At 36.8% G+C, this 13,459-nt stretch overlaps 1 protein-coding gene across 6 annotated transcripts in view; it reads right to left on the bottom strand.

Moving 5' to 3' along the window:
• Positions 1–13,459, bottom strand: part of HUWE1 (HECT, UBA and WWE domain containing E3 ubiquitin protein ligase 1) — a 1,105,343-nt gene that overhangs the window by 34,542 nt on the left and 1,057,342 nt on the right. For all 6 annotated transcript variants that reach the window (XM_090389849.1, XM_090389845.1, XM_090389850.1 and 3 more), the window contains 2 exons: positions 10,526–10,631; positions 6,282–6,581 (listed from right to left, as the gene is read on the bottom strand). In XM_090389849.1, coding sequence (XP_090245975.1) covers positions 6,282–6,581; positions 10,526–10,631 — 406 coding nt within the window. The remainder of the gene's footprint in view (positions 1–6,281; positions 6,582–10,525; positions 10,632–13,459) is intronic.

Raw genomic sequence — 13,459 nt, 5'->3', positions numbered from 1 at the left:
AAAAAGAGAGGGACACCTTCTTCTTGTATGTATGTTTGAGATAAAACCTGCCTATACCTAACTTGGAAAGATCTGTGCCAAAGGAAGCTTTGAATAAAGTATGGTAAATGGCCTCCCATATGAATAGAATGGAGATCTTTTAGGATATCGTAGTGCTATGTGGTATCAAAGGCCTTCTCTATACCGAGGCATATCATGACAAGATGTTGATTTCTGATGAATGCATTTCTTATGTTGGATTCGGCTTTGGTCATGAGGTCTAGGGAAGATCTATTCTTCCGTAAGCCAAACTGATTGTTTTGGGATTCAAGGTACCAGATGAGTCGATGGTGAACCATTTTTTCCAAAGTCTTACACAGGCAGTTGGTTAGAGAAATTGGTCTATAGTTGTTAGGAATTGAATGAACTTTTCCAGGTTTAGGTATGGCTATTACATAAGAATATTGCCAGGAAGTAAGGAATATATGTTCTGAGAATATCCTATTGTAAAAGTTTAGCAATGAAGATAGTGATTTCTGATTGAGGTGTTGAATTGAGGTGTTGATTGAGGCTAGGAGAGCTATTTCTTAAGGTATATATAGATTCTTCTAGTTCAGATATTGTGAGTGGTTGGTTAAAGGGTAAAGGACACGTAGCTTTGAAGTTCAGTTTCCTTTTCTCAGCTACAGCTTTAATTTTTTGAAAAGAAGGTTGATATGCAGTTGAGGCGGACAACTCACAGAACACCGTTCCTAAGGCAGTGGCAATTTCCTCAGAAGATGCGATCTCATTCCCATTAATAATAGAAGTCAACATATGATATTTACCAATTAGTTCCTTTAATTTTTCCCAGATTATTCGGGTATCAGTATCTTTGTTGATTGAGGAGGCAAATTTTAGCTACGAGTCTTTTTTCACCTTCCACCGGATATAACAAGATTTGGCTCTCAGTCTCTTGAAGTTAATAAGGTTGGCAGTGGTGGGATGTTTGCGGAAGATGTTCCATGCTGTGTTTTTTTCTCTTTGTTAAAATCACCACTCCACCAGTGATTGTTATGCCGATGGTTTCTTATTTGAGACTGTGGGATGGCAGCTGTATCTGCATTGTGATATGATCGGTGACAGTGTCAATAGCAGAAGACTATGTCATCATCAAAAGATGCATGACAGGTAAATTCTGTCCAGTTTGCTTGGGAAAATTTTGTTTTTGTTTCTGTTTGTTTGGAATGGGTAGTTTGAATACTACAGATCAGTGGATAGTGGTCACTGTTTAGAGGGTTGTCATGTACCACCCACTCTATAGTTGGGAAGAGGATCAGAGAGAAAATTGAGAGATCTATTGCAGTAGTTGACCCAGTAGGAAAATGGATATAAGTCGGTAAGCCCGAATTTAAGTGTTAGATTCTCTCTGTCAAGTAACATTTCAATGAACTCACCACGTCCGTCTGAGACCAGAGAACCCCATAATGGATGATGTCCATTAAAACCTCCTAATAAACAAATAGGAGATGGTAATTGAGAAATAAGATTTTCCAGGTGGTGAATTGTACACGATTGGTTTGGCGGAAGATAAATTGAGACCAGTGTCAGAGTGATACCAAATACTACATGCGTGGCAACAACTTCCAATTGTGTTTGCAATTGAATGCATCTGGAGGACTCGTGAGTCTATGAGTACGGCTACTCCTCCATGGGGGCTGTTAGTATCAGATCGATCTTGTCTGTAGATAGTATAATTTTTGACAGAAATGGATATTTTTGTTGTTAAATTCGTTTCTTGTAAGCATATGGCAGCAGGATTGTAATGGTGAATTAGTTTGTAGATATCAATATTGCTGCAAAAACCTCTGCAATTCCATTGTATGATTTGTTCCATCATTTGGTTTTGTGAGTGGAAGATGAGTCTGCTGCTTTTTTTGTTTGGCTTGTTTATATCTGTCGAGTTTTTTTTCTTTTCTTGAAAAATTTGGGTGTCCTGAGTCACTGCTTTCTTTCATATCATCATCTTCGTATATTTCAAGCAGATCTTCTGAGTTGGTGATATCAATTGTGTCCATGCTTGAGGGGAAAGATTGCTCCACTTCAACTGGATCTGATTTTTGCAAATTCTCCACTGCTTGACAATGGGGAAGTCTCTGGGATGGAACTGTCAGTGGCGTATTACTGTATTGATAGACTACCTTTGATGGAGATGGACACTTCTGCCTGACATGCTACTGATTGGTGACTAAGTACAGTGGAACTTCTATTTAACGAATTTTTTCGCAAAACATTGCACCTTGAAACGAAATTACATGTAAAATTAACCCCATATAACAAAATGTTAGTCTCTCTAACGAATTTTTTAAAAAAATTAGTAAAAGCATTTTTGAAGATTTTCAAGCATTTACTGCTAAACAGCCGCTCAAATATACTGCCTCCTTCCCTCCGAAATTTCGCATTAGCACCTGGAATTAAATAATTATCCTTTTAGTGAACACTTGTGGCCGTTGACACCCGTAGGAGGGTCTTTGTTTCATTTTTGTTACAGTTATTAAACCAAATGGGTTTTCTTAAAAGTGGTTGTATACTTTACAATAAATAGGGTAGATTTGTAAATTGATGTTAGCTCAGGGGAAAGCAAAATTCGCTGCGGTAAACCTTTAGCATGCTGCAGCGGCAATACATAGAATGCTACCATAGTCGGTTTTTAGTAACGCCTACTGAGTAACATTCGCTTCTCACCTCAACTGTACCATGTGACCTTCATGTAAATCATTATATGATATGTCGGTTCTCGTCTAACTGGACCCCCAGTAGATGGTTTCATGATTTTTTTTCTGTTTGTCATCAATCACATAGGCCATATGTTTTTTTTTTTTTTTCCCTCTGAAAAGTAACATATAGCATATGTTAATCATAAATTTTCTTTTGTGTATATAAGAATGAAAGCAGAATAAAATAAATTCAAATTCGTATATTTGATACTGTTGAATTGGCAAGCGAATGTCATTGAGTAGACGGTACCTGTACTAACAATTCAGTATATGGCCAGCGCAGCGAAGTTTGCGGTGTATGTATCGGCAAGAGCTGCAGTCCAGTAATTTTCACAATTGCAAAAACAATGTCGAAGAGAAAGTGTTTAAGTATTAATGATAAAGCAAAGATTGTTATGATATTGACCAGGGTTTTAAGAAAAAAGATGTTGCGGAGAAATATGGCATATCCCCAAGCAGTTTATCTACGATTTTAAAAAAAATTGAGAATCAATTTTAAATGCAATTGAAGGAGAAGAAGACAAGAAACAAGAAGACAAGATATATACGAAGATGTTGATAAAGCTATTCTAAAATTGGTGCCAATGATACGTGAAAAGAATATCCCAATATCGGGCCTAATAATTAAGCAACAAGCTCTGAAATTTGCACAGTCCCTTGGACATACTGAATTTAATGCGAGCACTGGGTGGCTAGATAAATTTAAGAAGCGCCACAGAATTGTGGAAAAGGTTATTTGAGGAGAAAGTGTTAATGTAAGCAAAGAAGTTGAAGGAACAATACCTTAAAGAAGATTTTGGAAGAATATGAGCATAAGGATGTTTCTAATGCTGACGAAATGGGTTTATTCTTTATATATTTACCGAATAGAACACTTGCTTTTAAGGATGATAAATGTTTTGGCGGAAAACAAACCAAAGAAAGAATCACTGTGCTAGTTGGAGCAAATATGACAGGAAGTGAAAAATTAAGACTTTTGGTCGTCGGAATATCAAAAAACCCAAGATGTTTTAGAGGCACAAAATCTTTGGAAGTTAACTACACCTTTACTAAAAAAGCATGGATGACAAGTCATAGTTTTGAAGAATGGATATTAAAACTAGACAAGCGCATAACAAAAGAAAAAAGGAAAATCGTGTTGGTAACTAACAACTGTCCAGCACATCCTGCCAATATTTCTGCCCAACTTAAAAGTGCGAAGTTGTTTTTACCACCAAACGTAACGTCAAAACTCCAGCCAATGGACCAAGGCATTATTAAAAATTTTAAATTTCATTATCGAAAGAGAATAATAATGAAGGTTGTCAATGCGTTATCAGAAAATAGAAGGTTACAATTAACCTTAGAGATTGCATCTTTGAACTGGCAAAAGTTATTCAAAATTGTTTTTCGAAAGCGGGATTTGCATTGAATACAGAAGTCGAACAACGACTGGACGAACAAGATGAACTGCCCCCTTCACAACTGAAAAACTTTTGGACATTATTAGAATCGTCTGGAAACATCGAAAATGAAATAACAATGGATAGTTATGTTTATGTAGATCACAGCAGAACATCCAAATGAAGATGAAATACTGCTGAACAGTGTTAGCTGTGACCATGATCACAAAGAAATTAACGATGACGTTGAAGAGACGCATCAGAACAACCTTTAGAAAAGCCAACTCGCAAAGAAATGATTAACGCTTTTAAAAGGTTCGTATGGGTCTACAGTTTTGTGAAAATGTTCCTGATAATGTTTTTAATGCTCTGAACAAATGTGAGGTTTTCTTTGAGAATCAGACAATTTTTTAATTGTACTGTGCAAACGTAATTTAAATAAGTATGTTTTTGAAATAAAATATATTAAAAATAAATGTATATTCGTTTTAATTTTCTAATTAGATAACAATTTCTAATAAAAAAGATATTCTTTGTATAACGAAGTTTCTCTATAACAAATTTTTTCGCCGGATTTATCGAATTCGTTATAGGGAAGTTCGACTGTATTTTCAATTTTATACTTTTGTATTTTTACCCCATAACTTCCAGAGGTAGCAGTCTTTGGAGTATGCCGGATGGTTGCCTTGCAGTTCGGACACTGTGGGGTTGGTGCCTTACATTCTGTTTGTGTATGAGTTTTACACTCACAGTTTGCACATGTTGCGTCTCCACGGCATGCTGTCTGGGAATGGCCGAATTTCTGGCATTTAAAACATCTTAATGGGTTTGGGATATATGGCCGAACACTGCAGTTTAAATATCCTGCCTTGAGTGAAGCTGGTAGGTTTGGAGAACTGAAAGTTAAAATTATACTCTGGGTAGGAACTAAACTGCCAACTTTTCAGATCATGATCCTCTTTGCCTGAGTGACTTTTTGTACTTTAAGTTCCTGGACTATTTCATCGGCAGGAACATTCAATAGATCCCATTCAGTGATCACTCCCTTTGAAGAACTGAGGGTGGTATGTGGTGTGATTTGAACTGGGATTCCACTCAAGGATGTCAGATGTAATAATAATTCAAAGTGTCGAGAATTGGTGGTCTCTATTAATAAATCTCCAGATTGGAGGCGCTTCACCATTCTTGGTGAACCTGCTGCATGTTCAAGGCATCTCTGAATGATAAAGGGGGGAGAGCTTGTTCACAGAGAATGCATTATCAGAAATGCTGGTAATTCCTGTCTACCAGTGTCTTTCTTCATTCTTTTCAAAAGAGAGAAGTCATGAGTATCATTTGGTTGAGAGCTCTTGGGCTCTGAATGTGGAAAATCATTTGTTTCCATTTCTTCTCCTTTTAGCCCCGTGGGTTGTCTTATCCCCCCAGGTTACCGGCCCTGCCACATGGAGTCAGGAGTGGTGCCACCAGTGACCTGGCAGTTGTTGAAGTAAGTAGAGGGTTAGTAATGAATATATAGAATAAAAAAAAAGAAAGGTGGATTTCCTTTCTAGGTTCTTACTTTTGACCCTAAAGTACAGAACCACTTGAAGTAAACAAGAGAACAGGTCACGCTAGAAAAGAAATAAAACTATATCACTTTGAGAGAGCACTATATATTTGCAGGAAGAAAATCGCTTGGCACTCGGGGACCCCTGTGGGGAATATGGGCTGGATGCCCCTTTGAATGCCCTTTGCTATCTTCAAACCAAGTCACTACACGCTGTGCAGTAGACATTATCAAACTCAAACCAAAAAGGGCCTGTCTTCACAGTACCAATATACTGTAGGAAAGGTGGAAATGTTCAGAATATCAATGTACCATATGGTGTTCACTATTACAGGAATGGTAAACAATGGTCCATGGTCAAGTCCAGCAAGCTCCAAATTCCACACTTGTGAGATATGGAAATTAATATAAATTTAAAGAGGAATCAGATAAATACTTGAAATAAATAGGTCAATGAAATGAGGAAAAGTGACATTGGGTACTTTTATTTTCAATTTAATTAGTTAAATAATTTTTTTTTTGGGCAGTGTGCTACAAAGGCTTGCTTCCTTTTATCATTACATTTACTAATACTAATATTCTTTATTATATTACATTTTATTATATTAGAATACATACCTGAAGTGAGGTAGGCTGATATTTGTGATACTCTGTATTAGCTTTCAAGTCATCTATATCGATATTAGGCAAACCGGATATTAATAATTCCAGTTCCTGTTCGTTGAAAATAGAGATTAAACGTTTTGGAATGATTTCATAGAAACCTTCCAAAAATGCATTGAGCTGTTTACGAATTGCACCTGTCATTTTTTCTTGACAAACAAATTTTACATATTCTTGTTTATTCTCTTCTGTGACAACTATATTGCGGCCATTAGATTTCAGGTCTCGAATTTCTGTTACCCCAAATTCCTGTACCTGTAATGAAATAATAACATTATTCTTATTTCATACATAAAAAGATTAACAAACAGATATTGTTGGATTTCTTAAGGAATAATTGATAAGGCTTTTAATAAAATGAGGTATACACGCCATCTTCACACAAACAGTCATTCATTTATATTACTCAAAATAAAGTGCAGGGACCCCCCCCAATTTACACAGTTAATGTATCCAGTGAAGATGGCATTTGTTAAGTGAAAATGTGCTAATAATAACCAATAATAAAAAATATAATAACCAATGTAAAATACTGTAACTCATTCAATGAGCTTTCAAAATCTTTACTGAATTTTTTAAAATAACCCTTTTACTGCCAATATAACTATAAATGAGAACAAAGGTGTTTGCATCAATTCAGTTTATTATGTACTTCATATATGTAATTTACTCTGTAATAAATATTTGTTATACATCTCACTATAGAAGCTCAAATCATTGTCTTTTTTTTTGGAGGACTTGCAATACTTTGATAGGATATTATAATGTGGTTACAAAGGAACTGGATGCAAAAAATAATTTTGATATCATATATTTGGATTTCGGGAGAGCTTCTGACACTGTTGCATATGGAAGACTATTGTACAAATTGGAGTAGAATGGTATTAAGGGTAAGTTGTTACAATGGATAAAAGGGTGGTTGAGTGGGAGAAGACAGAGGGTGGTAATCAATGGGTGCTGCTCTTTGGGGACTAATGTTATTAGTGGAGTCCCACAGGGCTTGGTTTTGGGTCCACTGTTGTTTTGTATATTTATCAATGATATTGATGAAGGTATATCAGGCTCAATGTCGAAGTTTGCAGATGATACAAAGGTTGGCAGGGTTGTTAATGACAGCAATGGCAGTGTGCTACTAGCATTAGTAGAGGCATTTGATGCTAGAAAGCAAGCTTATGCAGCATCAGCCAAAAAAAAAAAAAAAAAATACGCATAAGTACACATGCCTTGAGTGACCGGGGTTCAAGCCCGTGACTGCTGAATACGGTGCTATTTTTTGTATTCAATTTATCTTGTGAACTCCTCTGACCGTTTGGTCGTTCCGGAGTATAAACAGAAAATTTATTTATTTATTTATAATATACACACGGGCCAAAAAATATGACCACTTCCACTTCACCCTTCTGTTCGTTCAAAATACCTGTCCAGCTGAGTCTTCACACTCTCATAGACGCCCATCAGATTGCTTAGTTGGCACCTAATTTCTTGACACTCTGCATCTAGCACACACAAGACATCCTCTTTGGCTAGATCAAGTCCTGTTCCAGAAAGTTCGCAAACATTTCACAAATTGCACATTTTTTTAAGCTGTGATGTGTGATGCTTCGGAGAATAGCCCATTTGGTTCTCCTCCACAGCACTCGCGCTACTTTGTGCCCATTGCTTTGCTGCTGTACTCTGGGTCATGATTTCCATTTAAATACAATTTAATTAATTAACAATGAAAATTAATAAGGTTAATAAATTTTAAGAGTTTATTAAAAGAAATGTGGCAAAGGAATTTCTGGCAGTCAGTTCAAATGCATTAAAATGTTTAAAACAAAAGCTTGATCTATGAGCGATTTCAAAAGTGTAAGTGTACAGCCGGTCAAACCGATTACTTTGGGAAATATTACACTTTAGCATCTGGTTTTTCTTTAAAGGGACTGTCTTGGAACATTACTACCAACTCTGTACTTTAAAATTAAGAACTGATATGTATAGCAACAGCACAGAAACTGAATCTGATAAACTACTTTCAAGATTACGTTTCAATTCACCATGGTGATATAAATACACACACACACACAGCTAGGTCGTGATTAATGCAAGTTCAAATAATGCGATATTCGATTTGGTGCGAACTGTATAATGATATCAGGTCGCGTTTAATGCGAACCAAAATTCAGTTAATGAGAGGCTAGCACAGCTAGCCTCGTATTAGATGATTAGCCTCACATTAGATGCGGCTACACTTGTTTATCTTTGCCTGTGCATGTGCTGCTGCCTGTCGTAATATTACAAAATGAGCATTTCCAACCTTTATACAACAGTTTTGGTAAACACGACAGTTATGGCTGAAATGTTAACAATTTTTTTTTTTTTTAGGAGCATTAGCAACTAAGGCCATATTGCTCCGGGGATATGCGGTGGTCATTCCCTGACCTTTCTGCATCCTCCATATTTGGTGGCTCATGGGCTTGAACCCCGGTCTAATCAAGAAGCATGTGCTACGCACTGCTCCTTCTGCCCACCTGGCTACGGAGGCGCCAATGTTAACAGAAGCCCTCAATTTGCTTCAGTTTATTTTAAATGGGAAACATAATGAAAAGTTCACCAGGTGCAAACTAATATTTAGTTTAACCGCCTCTGGCCCTGATGACAACAGCACACCGTTGAGGCACTGAAAGATCAATTTCTGAAGATAATCAACTGATAGTTCATGGTTCCAAACAGGAATTATGACTTCCTGAAGTTCAAGAATGGTTTTTGGTTTCTTTCTGGCAACTGCAGATTCTACACGAGACCAACAGTTCTCTATAGGATTCAGGTCCAGGCTGTTTCCTGGCCAGCTGACAGTTGTAATGGACCGTTCTTCGAACCATTTTTTCACCTGTAACAAAAGTAAACACATTACTGTCGAACCTCTAATGCAGAAATGAAGCTAAAGTAACTACAGAAGTGCCTACTTACACTTTTCGCCCGATGACGAGGAGCAGAGTCCTCCTGAAAGATGCAGTTACTTCACAGGTTGAAATGGTCTCTAATGGTTGGTAGCAATTTGCCTTCCATTACAGCCAGGTATCCAATGGCATTTATGTAACCTTTTATAAACTGCAGGTGACCTACTCTGCGATACGAAATGCACCCCCATATCATTTGGCTGGTAGGAAATTTCACTGTAGACACCATACAGTCTGGATGGTATTCTTCACCACGTCTACGGCGAATCGTTTGTCTCCCATCAGAGCCATGCAGGTTGAATTTCTTCTCATCTGAGAAAATAACTGACTTCCACTGCTCAGGGGTCCATTTGACATGCTCCTTACACCAAAGTAATCGGGCCTTTTTCATTTTTTGTGTGAGGAGGGGTTTCTTCTTAAGATGGTGGGCTACAAGTCCATTTTTGAAAAGGCATCTTTTTACTGTTACTGCACTTGCTACCACTCCCGTATGTTCTTTCCATTCTCTTCAGCTCAGACAAAGGTCTGAGCTGAAAAGAGAATGGAAAACTTTACGGTTTTTAAGGCATAAGTGCTTCAAAATGCGGTCCTGTTTTGGTGTAGAGACTCGTTTGAATCCGGTTGCTCTTTTGCTATCAGTAGAACCAGTATTCTTGAGTTTGGAAAGAAATCTACTCACTGTTGACAAGATACTATATAAGCAACATGAAGGGAAGAACATCCTTTTTTTACGTAAAGCAACAATAGCACTCTTTCTTCGTGGCGTCAACTGCATGTAACTCGCCACCCTGACACAAGAAAGGAATGACTGCAACTTTTGCAAAACGTGCTTATACAGCTGAAAGTAACAGCTAATGCAATATTATGTCATCACCTACTTGTGTAAATCTTATCTGGTGCAATCTGTAAGAAATAATGCCATATACCTACATTATTCGGATGACAATTACAATTTTAAGGGTGATGCACTTTCTTTGAACACGAGTGTGTATATGTGTGTGTGTGTGTGTGTGTGTGTATATATATATATAAAGATAAACCAAGTTTGCAGCTTCTAGAAAAACTGTATTGCTTAATTTTATTAGACAGATTTGATCACTATAACCATTCTAAAGTTTAGGTGGAAGGGAATCAAAAAGGAACCAAGAACTCTCAAGTGATTAACTGCATAGATAACTTTTTTCATGTTAATGGTAAGTTTAACACAAATGCATTTGCTAATTCAATTATTGTATACATAAAATTTTTTGAAACACTAACCTCTAAACTAAACGTTAATTCATATCCAAGCTCTTTGACATCATGGTCCAGCAAAAATACAAGTCCTTGATAAAAGGAATAATCTTCACTTTCCATATCTGTATATCTATAAGAAAATATCTGCATGTTTACATTATATACATAATTTGCAAGCATTAATATTTCAGAAAAATAAATTAATTATACCACAAAACAGAATCATCAAATTAATACAATAATTAGGGTTATTTATTCTTGACAAAATGTTATTTTGCTATCCGTATACCAAAGCATCCTAACAATCAAATTAACCATAAAGAAACTAACGTAATACTCACTCTTAATGGTGCAACATTATTCTCCCTAGCCCAGGGAGAGATATACTCACATACAGACATACAGATATACTCACATACAGACCAAAGGATGAGTGCCACCATCCACAAAATTGAAATATAGACAGGGACCCAACAAAACACCACTTCTTCATAAAGCATCAATGCATGTGAATTCCAAAAGGATTGCATTTCAGTTGCAGACTGCTATCCACAAAATGTCAATGGATGACCATATATGATTCGAATACAGAATGAAAGTAACCCCTCCCAGAGTCTAAGTCCAGTCCGCAATTGAAATATTAAGGGGAGGGGGGATTGAGGTGTCAGTTTGTGATGCAGTTAATTTTGTTTTCTGTACTGCTGCTGCTATGTTCTCACTTTTTGGTACCTTATGCTTAGTTTTATATTTCTGAATTTGCTTCTCTCTTTTCCACATAACGCAGTCTCTGGAATAAGAAGGGTGGTCTCCTTTGCAGTTTGGGCAGTGATGAGACTGTGTTTTGCATTCTTTATCATTATGTTTTTTTGAGCCACAAATGGTACAAATAACTAGTCCTCTGCATACTGTTTGGGAATGGCCATACTTTTGACACTTGAAGTGGGAAATGTGGGAAAACACAAAAAGCATTATCTTCAACAAATAGATGCATTAGAGAAAGGTCAAAGATCAGGAAACCTTGGATTACAGAAGACACGTAAATTTATCAAACAGAGAAGAACTGCAAAAGCCCAAGGTGTACAAGGAAACGAACAGTATCAGGAACAAAGTCATCAAGCGCTGTTTAAGCCAGGACAAACAGGATTATATCAATCGAAAGTGTAAAGAAATCGAATACCACAACAAACAAAACAACACTAAAAAGATGCATGATGTAATTAAGTCCTTAAGACAAAAGTTCCGACCAAAAGTTAATGTAATTAAGGACTCCAAATGGGAAATTTAAACAGAGGAGAATACAATCAAAGGAAGGTGGAAAGAATACTGTGAGCAGCTCTTCTGAGCACCTGCTGGCACTGATGATCTGCCACCCCCTTTTCAAGAGTACGATCATGAACCAGTACCACTGAAGGAAGAAGTCGAAAAAGCCACCAGAGAACTAACGTGTGGCAAGTCACCTGGAACTGATGAAATCCCAGCGGAATTGATTAAAGCTACAGGTGAGAAGGGCGTAGAGTTTTTTCATAAAATCATTGTAAAAATTTGGGAAACAGGACAGTGGCCATCAGATTGGAAGAAATCAAATTTCACCCCCCTACCAAAAAAGGGAGATCTGAAAATTTGCTCAAATTACAGGACTATTAGCCTAATTTGTCATGCTAGCAAGATTCTTCTTAAAATCACATTAAACAGAATCTCAAGAAAACTTAAGAAATGCCAGAAGAGGTAAAGGAACCAGAGATCAGATCTTAAGTCTACGAATGATTATTGAAAAATGCAAAGAATTCAATGTTCCAGTCGTTTTGTTTTATAGATTATGCAAAAGCATTTGATTGTGTTCAACATGAGAAACTGACTATTATGGGTTTCCCAATCCACATAATTCAGATGATTAAGCTACTGTACCAGGAACAGGAAGGAACTGTGAGAACAAACATGGGAAACACGGACTTTTTCACAATAGGTAACAGTGTCAGGCAAGGCTGTATTTTTTTCACCTCACCTTTTTAATCTTTTTGCCAAAGATATTGTGTGTGAAGTTTTGGAAGATTTAAAGACTGGTATCAAAACTGGAGGACTGAAGATAAACAACCTTTGTTATGCAGATGATACTGTGCTAATTTGTAATTCTAAGGATCATCTTAAAGACACTCTGAGGAGAGTATGTGAAGCAAGTAAGAAAAAAGGATTGTTTCTGAATGTGTAAAACTAAAATTATGGTGATCGGTGATAATCTTGGTTCCAGTAAAGTGAAGGGCAATGGAGCAGGATTTCGAAGAAGTTGATGAATTTGATTACTTAGGCTCAAGAAGGAATTAAAATAGTGACTGCTCAAATGATGTAAAGAGACGACAGGCAATTGCTAAAACATTGGTCAATGATTTGATAAAATTATGGAGAGATCATGATCTGCCCCTAAAGACAAAACTGAGAATCACTGATTCGTTAATTTTTCCAGTTGCCACTTATGGAGGTGAAGGATGGAATCTGAAAAAAGTTGAAAGGAAGAAAATTGAGGCATTTGAAATGTGGTGTTACAGGAGAATACTGCATATTTCTTACTTGGATTGAAAAAGAACAAATGAGTGGGTATTGAATAAAATTGGCAGGCCTAAAATTCTCATTCGTAGCATCAACAAAAGAAAAGTTTTTTTGATCATATAGTAAGAAGGGAAAACTTTCTGTTGAAGAATATAATGGAAGGAAAACCGAGAGGAAGAGATGCAGAGGAAGACCTGCAACAAGATGGAAGGTGGGATCAGTGAACTTCTGGGCATGACACTTTGTGATGCTGCTCGTATAGCACACGATTGATGCAGATGGAGGAATTTGTTGGTGGCCACAACAGCTCCTCAGGGAGCTATGTGACTGGAAGAAGGTTGATAGCAGTTTTCTATCCTTTTTAATACGGATTTTTTTGGCATTTATGACATTCTGGTTTTGTAATTCTTGTACAAT

The sequence above is a fragment of the Mastigoproctus giganteus genome, chromosome 2 (genome assembly GCF_048544385.1).
Source record: "Mastigoproctus giganteus isolate SK-2022 chromosome 2, ASM4854438v1, whole genome shotgun sequence".
In the NCBI taxonomy this organism is placed as follows: Eukaryota; Metazoa; Arthropoda; class Arachnida; order Uropygi; family Thelyphonidae; genus Mastigoproctus; species Mastigoproctus giganteus.
Note: the sequence above shows the minus strand (reverse complement) of the source record. Positions and strands in the feature narration are given on the sequence as shown.